This window comes from Budorcas taxicolor, chromosome 5 (assembly GCF_023091745.1).
Source record: "Budorcas taxicolor isolate Tak-1 chromosome 5, Takin1.1, whole genome shotgun sequence".
NCBI lineage: Eukaryota > Metazoa > Chordata > Mammalia > Artiodactyla > Bovidae > Budorcas > Budorcas taxicolor.
This window is the reverse complement of record NC_068914.1, coordinates 147,437,469-147,449,181: the sequence shown is the minus strand read 5'-3', so window position 1 is coordinate 147,449,181 and position 11,713 is coordinate 147,437,469. Positions and strand designations below refer to the sequence as shown.

At 42.2% G+C, this 11,713-nt stretch overlaps 1 protein-coding gene across 1 annotated transcript; it reads right to left on the bottom strand.

The window, feature by feature from the left end:
• Nucleotides 1-9,392: 9,392 nt before the first annotated feature.
• MRPL51 (mitochondrial ribosomal protein L51) lies at nt 9,393-11,306 on the bottom strand. The gene is made up of 3 exons (XM_052640509.1): nt 11,110-11,306; nt 10,919-11,029; nt 9,393-10,498 (listed from the first exon to the last, which is right to left on the bottom strand). Exons 1-3 carry the CDS (start codon nt 11,186-11,188, stop codon nt 10,302-10,304), a joined length of 387 nt encoding a protein of 128 aa, XP_052496469.1. The 5' UTR covers nt 11,189-11,306; the 3' UTR covers nt 9,393-10,301.
• Nucleotides 11,307-11,713: the final 407 nt, after the last annotated feature.

Below are 11,713 nucleotides of genomic sequence, written 5' to 3'. Positions count from 1 at the left end.
GCATTGATCATATGTGTTTATCCCATCCCCCTTCTGAAACTACGTCAAAATGAGAATTTGTAAATATTGAAAACAAATTATAAACCCTAAAAGACAAATAGAATGGAAGGAATTGGTCCTGACAGCATGAATGGCTAAATATGCCCGCCAGATTCATATGAGGTTGCAAAAAAAAAAAAAAAAATACAGAGAGGTTCCAGTTTAGGCTTATTACAGATAAAGCTGCCATGAACATTCATGTGCAGATTTGTGCCATGCATCGTGCCAAGTCACGTCAGTTGTATCCAACTCTGTGACCCTATGGGCTGTAGCCCGACAGGCTCCTCTGTCCATGGGATTCTCCAAGCAAGAATACTGGAGTGGGTTGCCATGCCCTCCTCCAGGGGATCTTCCCAACCCAGGGATCAAACCCGAGTTTCGAATGTCTCCTGCATTGGTAGGCAGGTTCTTTACCACTAGTGCTGCCAGGGAAGCCCATGTGCAGGTGTGCATGAACATAAATTTTCATTGCTCTGAGATAAATGCCCAAGAGTGCAATTGCTGGGTGGTAAAGTAAACACGTTTAGTTTTGTAAGAAACTGCCAAACTGTTTTTCAGAATGACTGTACCATTTTAGAATCCCACCAGCAACATATGAAGAATCCAGTTTTTCCACATCCTCATCAGCATTTCGGGGAAGTATTGGAGAAGGCACCCCACTCCAGTACTCTTGCTTGGAAAATCCCATGGACGGAGGAGCCTGGTAGGCTACAGTCCATGGGGTCACGAAGAGTTGGACACAACTGAGCAACTTCACTTTCACTTCTCACTTTCATGCTTTGGAGAAGGAAATGGCAACCCACTCCAGTGTTCTTGCCTGGAGAATCTCAGGGATGGGCGAGCCTTGTGGGCTGCCGTCTACGGGTCACACAGAGTTGGACACAACTGAAGCGACTTAGCAGCAGCAGCAAGTAGCAGCAGCAGCATTTGGTGTTGTGACTTTAAAAAATTAGCCATTCTAATAGGTATATAGTGATATATTGTTGTGGTTTTTTTGTTTCCCTAAAGGCTAATGATGTTGAATATATTTTAATGTGTTCATTTGCCATATATATATCCTCTTTGTTGAAAGATCTATTCATGTCTTTTGCCCATTTTTTAATTGGGTTGTTTATTTTTTTGCCTTTGAGTTTTAAGAATTATTTAAATATTCTAGATAAAGTACTTTGTCAGCTAAATAGTTTCTCCCAGTCTCTCTTTTGTCTTTTCATCCCCTTAACTGGAACTTTCATAGAGTAAACATTTTCAATTTTGTTAAGATCCAATTTATGAACTTGTCCTTTAATGCATCACTTTCTGTGTCACACTTTGCCTAGCTCTAGAGTCTCATACTTTTCTCCTATTTTATTTTCCAAGAGTTAGATAATTTTGTTTCATAATCCATTTCGAGTTAATTGCTGTATGAGGTGTGACATTTAGGTTGGGGTTTCTTTTTTTTTCAATGGATGTCCAATTGCACCAGGACTGTTTGTTGAAAAAGAAACCCTTCCTCCATTAAACTGCTTTTGCATCTTTGTCAAAATCAGTTGGGCTGGGAATTCCCTGGCTGTCCTGTGGTTAGGATTCAGCACTTTCACTGCTGCAAGCTCAGACTCAATCCCTGGCTGGGGAAGAGCCCACAAGCCATGCAGAGCCACCAAAAAACAAACAAACAAAAAAAAAGACAAGGGAAAACCAGCTGGGCGTATTTGTGCAGGTCTGTTTCTGGATTTTCTATCCGGTTCCATTGATCTATGTGTGTGTCCTTCTGCCAATGACACACTGTCTTAATTATTGTAGCAACAGTAAGCCTTAACATCAAGTAGAATTATTTCTCCCATTTTATTGTGCTTCTCCAAAGTTGGTTTAGCCATTCTAGATCCTTTGCCTAAAAGATCATTTTTAAAAGGCATTTATGTAAACTGGCAAGAAAGTAGATTATTTAAGGACCAAAAGACTAAGTGAACGCTGGTGCCTGGAGAGATAACTGGGCACTGAAGCCTGTTTTGCCTTGAGGGCATTTGCTTAAATGTTTAATTTAGGCATGGTGGCCTCATAGGGTGCCATAGGAGACAGAACCCAGGGCCTCCGTAGAGTTGGAGATCTAATAGAAGGCCCTACCATAAAGTCAGAACCCCAAAGGACTATATCCTCACCTAAGAGTGAATTTAAAATATGCTAATATCTGAACTGCCCCTATGGGACTACACAGAAAATCTGCTCATCTGAAACCTAGGTAGCTACTAGAGAACTATTCTTTTTTCTTTTAAATATATGCAGACAGGGCTTCCCTGGTGGCTCACCAGTAAAGACTATATCTGCCAATGCAGGAGACATGGGTTCCATCCCTAATCTGGGAAGATCCCACACGCCACAGAGGAACTAAGCTTGTGTGCCACAACTACTGAGCCTGTGCTGTAGAGCCCGGGAACCACAACTACTGAGGCCACATGCCGCAGCTGCTAAAGCCCAAGCACCCTAGAGCCCATGCTCTGCAACAAGAGAAGCCAGCGCAGTGAGAAGCCAAGACACCGCAACTAGAGAGTAGCCCCCGCTTCCTAGAACCAGAGAAAAAGCCAGTGCAGCAACAAAGACCCACCACAGCCCAAAATAAATACATGATACATAAAATTATAAAAAAACATTGTTATAAATATATGCAGACACTTTGTAATCAATGCTGTGGGTTTTCTGTCTGAATTCCTTATTGGTCCTAAAAACAAAATAGCAAGAACTTAAAATATTTCCAGGTTGATAGTGCCACCAAGCACCGGCTGTAGCAATGCAAGTCCTCTCTCTGGATGAGCTTATCTTCGATCTAGGCCTTGGGGAATTTCCACAGATACAGTTCCAAGAAAAATAAATCGTGGTCAAAAACTGGAAACAAATAAGGAACAAAGAACCAGGAGCAAGAGCCAACAAAGATGGAGATAGGAAGTAAGAAAAGTAGAAAATCGAGCCAAATAGTTCAACATCTGATTAATAGGCCTTCTGCAAAAAAGGAAACAGGATATGAGGGAGAAATATTACAAAAGAAATACAAGGGAAAAAAATCTGAATTGAACAAGTCTTTCTGGATTAAATAGTACACCATGTGCCTAGCAAAGTGAAAGGAAAAGAAATCAGGTCAAGACACATCTTTGTGAAATCTCAGAATATTAGGGGAAAAGAGAAGATCCTAAAAGATTTCAAGAAGACAGAGAGAGGGAGAGGGACTTCCCTGGTGGTCCAGTGCATAAGAATCCACCTGCCAATGCAGGAGATTCAAGTTTGATTCCTCATCCCTCAGAGCAGCTAAGCTGGTGTGTTACCACTACTGAGCCTGAGCTCTGGAGCCTGTGCTCTGGAACAAGAGATGCCACTGCAGTGAGAAGCTGGAGCACCGACACTAGAGAGAAGCCTGCCCAGCAACAGAGACCCAGCACAGCCAAAAATACGCAAATAATAAAAATTATTTGTAAAAGAAAAGCATAAGAATGCCTTGGGGAGACTCAAGGCTAGAGTTGTGTGTTGAATTGCATCCTCCCCAAAATTTTTATGTAGAATTCCTAACACTCAGATCTTAGAATATGCCCAGGTTGTTGCAGAGATAATTAACTGAGATGAGGTCATATTGGTGTAAAATGGGCCCCTACTCCACTATGACTGCTGTCATAGAGTGGGGAAGCTTGGAGAGACATGCACGGGGAGAATGCCTTGTTCACATTCAGGTAGATATCTGCCTGATATGTCTGTAAGCCAAGGAACACCAGATACAGCCAACAAACCACTAGAGGCCAGGAGAGAGGCAGGGAATAGATAAACCCACACAACCCTGGTGATGCCTAGTCTCAAGACTTCTAGCCTTAGGAACTGCAAGTGGATACATTTCTGTTCTTTAAGCACCCAACTCATGGTACTTTGTATACAGCAATCCCAGAACACTCATACACCTGTCTTGAACTAGTACATGTGTTGGATTCCCAAAACAATCAACAAATTTTGTACTATATCACATACATGTGATAAAAATACCAGAAGGAACTGATTTGTTATGAATACTGATAAGTTTAGGAAACCAACAGGAGTAAACAAATCCAAAGTGTTTCTTAGACCATGAATCAACCTGAAGACAAAAACAGAACATTGTTTTTTCTGGGGGACCTTTAGGTACAGAAGGCAGAGTTAATCCTACTCTTCAGTTCATGACACATGATCTCTACGTATGCAAAAAGATTTTGTTTCATTTTTTGTTCTCTTTTTCCTTATTCCCCTTCCCAGCCATAGAAAGCATTATAAATTGTCTGATATTTATAATTTTGTGTTTTTGCAAAATGGGTACTGTCTTCCATGTGTATATTTTTAATCTACATAAATGATATCATGTTTTAAATTTCATTGTGTTTTTCCGCTCAGCTGGAAGTTTTAAAGAGGAAAATTGTACAATTTGTAAATGAGCAGTTTGCTCTTTCGTTCCAATTCTCACATCCATTTAATTCCTTCCCTCCTCTGTTCTTTCCTCCCTCCTCTGTTCTTTCCTCCCTTCCTTCTTCTTCTTTTTTTTTTTTTTTTTTTTTTTTTTTTGTATAACACTAACTAGGACCTTCAGTACTAAGTTAAAATACAGCAGCAATAGAGGGCATTCTAGTCTTGCTGCTGATCATAAGGGAATTGTTTAGTCACTAAGTCATGTCTGACTCTTTGCAACTCCATTGACTGTAGCCTGCCAGGCTCCTCTGTCCATGGGATTCTCCAGGCAAGAACACTGGAGTGGATTGCCATTTCCTTCTCCAGCGGGTCTTCTCGATCCAGGGAGGGAACCCTTGTCTCCTGCATTGCAGATGGGTTCTTTACCACTGAGCTACCTGGGAAGCCCACTCTTAAGGGAATATATATCCACTCAATATCTGGCATGGATCTCCAGGATGTCACCTTTACCAAATTAAGGAAATGTCCATCCTTCTGTTCTTAGGGTTTTTAAAATTATAAATAGGAGCTGAGTTACTTAACTTCCCTTTTCTATATTGACTAAGATCACAGAGAACTATACCTTCATCTTTCAAAACAGGAAGCTAATAGACATCTAAAGCTGCTAAATCATGAACAGCAGGAGGGCATTTTATTTCAAATTATGATGACAAATACCAGAAAAGTTCAAAAAAGTAAAAGCCTTTCATTCTGGGAAGCTAGTTTGGAAGATGGGTAAGGCAGGAGATTGCTGTTTTTGTCATATAACTTTCCTTTTTTTTTTTATTAACTATGTATGCACGTATTACTCTGATTTTTTTAAAAGAAAGCTTAATTTAGCCATAAAGTGAGATACGATTCGTGTACCATATGAACCTACACATTTAGTATACAATCACACAATTTTTAGTATATTCATAAAGTCGTGCAGTTATCACGACTAATTCCAGAACACTTACATCAAACCAAAAAGAACCCGTGTACCTGTTGGTAGTCATCTCCCATCCCTCACTCCTTACCTCATCCCCTGGCAACAACTCATCTACCTTTTCTCTCTTGTGATCTGCCTATTCTGAACACTTCATATAAATGGAACCATATAATATGTAGCCTTTATGACTGGCTTCTTTCATCTTTCAAGGTTCCTCCATGTTACAGCAGTACCTCATTTTTTTTTTTTTTTAATAATTGTATTTATTTTCAGCTGCGCTGGGCCTTCACCGCTGCTTAGGCTTTTCTCTAGTTGCAGTGATCAGGGGCTGCACTCTAGTTGCTGTACACAGGCTTCTCATTGCAGAGCACAAGTTCCAGGGCATGCAAGAGCACGGGCACAGGAGCTGTGGTACCCAGGCTTAGTTGCTCTGCACCAAGTGGTATCTTCTTGGCCCAGGGATCAAACCCATGTCCCCTGCATTGGCAGGTGGATTCTTTACTAGTGAGGGAAGCCCCCTCATTCATTTTTATAGCTGAGTAATATTTCATTGTATACATAGACCACACTTTGTTTATCCATTCGTCAGTTGATGGAGATTTGGGCTGTCTCCTTTCCAGCTATTCTGAATAATGCTGCTATGAACATTTGTCAAGTTTTTGTGTGACTATGTTATCAGTTCTCTTGGGCGTATACCTAGGGGAGGAATTGCTGTGTCATATGGTAACTCTCTATATACCTTTTTGTGGAAGTGCCAGTTTTCCTAAATGGTTGCACCATTTTACTAAATGTTAAGTCTTAATGGTTCTTTATTTTAAAAAAGTATTCTTGTTCATTTGTCTGTGCCAGGTCTTAGTTGAAGCACATGGGATCTAGTTTCCTGACCAGGGATTGAACCCCAGACCCCTGCATTGGGACCGTGGAGTCTTAGCCAGTGGATCACCAGGGAAGTCCCCTTAATAGTTCTTATAGTCTTCATCATAATCTGACTCTGGCCTCCATCTCCTGCCCGATTTCTCATTAGCTCTGCCAACAAATGCCATTCATAGCTTTCCCGTATGTGCCATGCTGTTTCTCACCTCTGACCTTTGTTTCAGTTTCATCTGCCTGGAAAGCAGGCTAACCTCCATACCATATCTGTTAACTGCCTCCTCCAGAAAGTGTTCCCTGCCTTCATTCCTGCTGCCCTAGGATGAGGTAAGGGGCCCTCTTCTCTGTACCTATACAGTAGGTAATTAACATGCTTTAAATGCCGTAACAGATTTTACAATTATGCTTTTCCGCCCTGTTTTATTGAAGTCTATAGTTGCTGTACATCAAAGTGATTCAGTTATACACATTCTTTTATCTATTCTTTTTCATTATGATTTATCTCAGGTTAGACATAGTTCCGTGTGCTATACAATAGGACCTTGTTGTTTATCCATCCTAAATGTGCTGAAGTGTAATAGTTTGCATCCACCATCCCCAAACTTCCAGTCATCCCTTTCCCTCCCCGTCTCCCCCTGTAACTATGCTTGTCTACCTTCTGCACTAGGAGGAATTCTTTAAATGCAGTTGTTGGTTTTTTTCCCTTTGTATCCCTTGAACCTACTGGTAGCCTTCAATAAATGGCTGTTGAATGTGTGACTTCTAGACATTTACCAAGGGTCTACTAAGAGCCAGTATACAGAGAGACCAGATATGAGACTAATACAGTGAACAAATGTGTGCAAGACAGTCCCTGCCCTGAATGGGGATGAGCCCTAGTCAATGGGAAAGATGGACACAGAGACATATAAAACCAAGCAAGATCAGAAAGCAAACACATGAGTTCAGGGGCTCGGACAACTCAAAGTAAAAGGGACCTTAAAAAGTCTTCCTTTGTCTTCTTCCATTTTTCCAAAGCCCTACACACACTCCAGAGGACTGTCATACCATTTACACTTGCCAAATTGTGTTAAATATTTTATGTGCATAATTTAATTTATTCCTCACACAACCCTAAGAGAAAAGTATTGCACTGCTCCTAATGGACAGACTAAAAAAAACTAAGTCTCATAGAAGTTAATTCCTTTGCCCAGGGCCACAGAGTGTTACAGCTTAAGCCCAGATCTGTCCAACCCCAAAGGCCATGTTCTTAATCAATATATACCCCTCCCCAAACTATACTATACTACTCATATCAACCTAAAACATCCTTCCAAGAAACACAAATAGCACTTATAACACATAAAATACTTCTTTAAAAACAATACATCAAATACTTTTCTTATTTCATTTTGCAAATATTTACTGAGAGCCTCACACACTGGGCTTCCCTGGTGGCTCAGACAGTAAAGAACCTGCCTCCACTACAGGAGACCCAGGTTTGATCCCTGGGAGGGGAAGATTCTCCTGGAGAAGGTAATGGTTACCCACTCGTTTTCTTGCCTGGAGAATCCCATGGACAGAAGAACCTGGTGGGCTATGGTCCATGTGGTCAGAAAGAGTTGAACACGACTGAGTGACTTAACACTTTCACAATTTCTTTCACTTCACGTACACTAGGCACAGATGACACTCAATTTAACCCTAATCAATACACAATTCTAGAAACTGTAGCATATTTTTCTCCTCTCAATTGAGTAATGTCAAACATTTAAGTTGATTTATAGCCGAGCAAGTTATCTAAAAGCAAGCCTTGGTAGCGTAGCGGTTAGGCAGGCAGGCTAGGGTCTGTAGGTCAGGAGTTTGAATCCCAGGCCAGGCAGGTAGGTTAGGTAGGGCCCTAGAGTGCAAGGGACCGACCCCCTTGGTGTTGGAAAAGACTCGAGAGTCCCTTGGACTGCAAAGAGATCCAACCAGTCCATTCTGAAGGAGATCAACCCTGGGATTTTTTTGGAAGGAATAATGCTAAAGCTGAAAACTCCAGTACTTTGGCCACCTCATGCGAAGAGTTGACTCACTGGAAAAGACTGATACTGGGAGGGATTGGGGGCAGGAGAAGGGGACAACAGAGGATGAGATGGCTGTGAATCTGAGTGAACTCTGGGAGTTGGTGATGGACAGGGAGGCCTGGCATGCTGTGATTCATGGGGTTGCGAAGAGTCGGACACGACTGAGGGACTGAACTGAACACAAAAAAGCAGCTAGTGTTATACTAAGGTTCATTATAGCTAGACCTACCCAGCCATCTCCCAACAAATTGTGTTCTCTCACCATGTACCACCGACCACTCTTCTCACTGGCAATGTTCTACTTTTTTCTCTGCTTACTAAAATCCATCCTCTTGTATGGGGCTTCCCTGGTGGCTCAGAGGTTAAAGCGTCTGACTCCAATGCAGGAGAGCTGGGTTCAATCCCTGGGTTGGGAAGATACCCTGGAGAAGGAAATGGCAACCCACTCCAGTATTCTTGCCTGGAGAATCCCATGGACAGAGGAGCCTGGTAGGCTACAGTCTACGGGGTCGCAAAGAGTCAGACACGACTGAGCAACTTCACTTTCACTTTCTGTATGGGGCCACTCCTGATTAGGCCAAAAGCATTCTCTTATCTAGATTATTTATCACTCACATCAGTGGTTTCCAAACACAGCTCATTAAAATAAACTGGCTGTTAAAATGAGAATGCCCTAAAATCAGCGGAGACATACTTTGACAAAGCCAAGGCCTAGAAACTATTGTGCATACACGCTCAGTCACATCCAACTCTTTGAGACCCCGTGGACTATAGCCCGCCAGGCTCCTTTATCTGTGGGATTTTTTAGGCAAGAATGCTGGAGTGGGTTGCCATTTCCTATTCCAGGGATCTTCCCAACCCAGGGACTAAACTCCCATCTTTTGCGTCTCCTACATTGGCAGGCAGATTCTTTACCACTGCACCACCTAAGAAACAATCTAAACGTCTATTTAAAATGGATTTGGTAAATCGTATGGCATATAACGTGAGGACAAAAAACTAAGTTACATTAAGTGAAAATGTAACTTTATGTGCATGGAACCCAGTTTTTCAGAAAGAAGATAGGTAGGTAGATAGATAAAACAATCTTGTACATGCACAGTATATATTAATATCCAGAAGGATTAAAAAGAATGTCATGCATGATTGCCTTGAAATGGAGCACACAAAAAAAAACCCAGCTGTGAGAAAACTCTTCATTTTACTCTTCTATAATTTTACAATTTTGAACTATCTGCCTATATAGATGGATACATTTTAATTATTAAAAAAACCCCACAAAACCCAAAAAGACTCTTAATACTCAGCTCAGTTCTACAGATCACAATCTTTGGGGGCAGGGACTAGACTTTTTAAACTGTTAAACTATGTAGAAATTCTGATGATCAATAAGGCTTAGGAACCACTCATATGGTACTTAAGGCCTCATATATTAAAGTGTACATATGAGACTATAACTTTATACCCATAACTAGAAAAGCATAGAGGGAGAATATTTTATACTGTTTTTCCTATAGTTCTCATCTCAGAAGAGGTACTCGATAAATATTTTTGGACAAGGATGGTGTAAAAGTATAACTATTTTTCTATGAAATTTCATTCCAGTGCAGAAAGGTTTTTAAAAATACATTTAACACGACATTATGGGACAATTTAAAATAACCACTTTCAATATATGAAGGGCCAAATATCAAAAGTGCCAACAATGATTTTTTAATTTTTTTGAACACCACAGGTATGGCTAGACTGCAAGGGCAAATGGTGAAGTCCAAAGGTAAAACTGTAAGGCTTAGGGATGAATTCCACTTCCTCCTTGCATAAATGAGTAAAACTAGCATCTAGAGGAAACTAAAGTTGTGGATAATGGATTACAAATGAGTCCTGCATTATCACTGAGAGCATTCAAATCCCCTTCCTCATAAGGCAAAGTACTTTTCCCTTCTCTCTGGTGATAGTCATGCCTCTTCCACAGTTCCCAGCTTTTTCTTCTACCGGTGCTTCCCATGTCGATTAAAGCGTTTGTAGAGAAAGCTGATGCGTTTGTTCAGGTTGTGCAGGTCATCGACGAACATCCGATTTCCTACCATTCTCTTCTTTCGAATACAACGCTGCAGTTCATTCCCCTTCCAGCCTCGAAGCCACACGGGGCCCTTGATCAATTCTTTGGGGTGCTTTTCAAAATTTCCTGTGTAATGTGACAGAAGGCATTAGTTCCAATCTGAGAGAACCCAACCTCCACCAGCTAAGCCCTCACCAACAGCTACATTACTCTCAGCAGCACCTACAGACACGACAGTCAGGCTACAGTATAAAGAGCACAGATTCTGGAGCAAGACTGCTTGGGGTACAAATTCTGGCACTGCCACGTATTAGCTTTGTAAAAGCTACCTAACCTTCCTGTGCCTGAAGTTCCTCACCTGCAAAGGAGAAAGGTTATGAGGATTAAATGTGTTAAATGCATGCAGGGGACACAGAAGAGTGCCAGGTAAACTGCCAGATAAGTGTTCTTACTATTCAACAAGGTACCATTTTCACACAGGTGAAGAAACAGTCGTTACAGCATAACTGCCATTCTGAAATTCTGCACCATGGAGTCAAGTCTTACCCAGGATCCCGATATTGTCATATACCCCGAACATCGCCCTCTTCTCGTTCCAACGATCAATCACTTTAGGGGGCGGGAGGGTGACCCTTACATGGAACAATCTGGGAACACCTATGGATGAGAAAGAAAGAGAATGAATCTGAGCCGCTTACGAGAAGCAGCTCTCAGGGTGTCCTGCATCAGCCACTTACCCAGAAAGAAACTTCTGCAGGCCAGCGGCACCAGGCCCCATAAGCCCCTGCCTGCCACCCAAGAGAGGCTCCCTGCCATTGCTCTCGTCTCTCCCCTGCAATACTGCACGCGCACTATAGGGAGGGCTAGACGTGGCCTTCCAGGAGATACACAACCTTCTCCGCTGGGGTCACACGCGTACTAACTGAACGCAGCCATCTTGGATTTTACCCAGGTAGCTCTGGGCTCAAGGCCCGTCCCGGCCCCGCCTTTCCCAGCCACAAGCCCCGCCCTGCCGCTTCCGTTCTGCCCGCCGGAAGTTTTTAATGCGCTAGAAGAGCGGAGGGTGCCATCTACTTGTTTAGGGAGTCCCCAAAATGAACTTCAAGCAAGAAAATTCACCCATTCTTATTTTCTTGGGCTTCCCTCAACTGAGGGAGATGAAGGTCCAGAACCCGGAGCCCAGAGCTTCCTTTCTCCGTGCCCCACAGCAGTTTTGCGCTATAGCTGTTTTTATTCCCCCGATTCGACCGGGGAGCAAATCTGAGGCTGAGGGAGTGAAGTGAACTGCTGGACGTCACAAAGCAGACGAGATGGCGGAAGATGGACTAGAGCCTAAGCCTT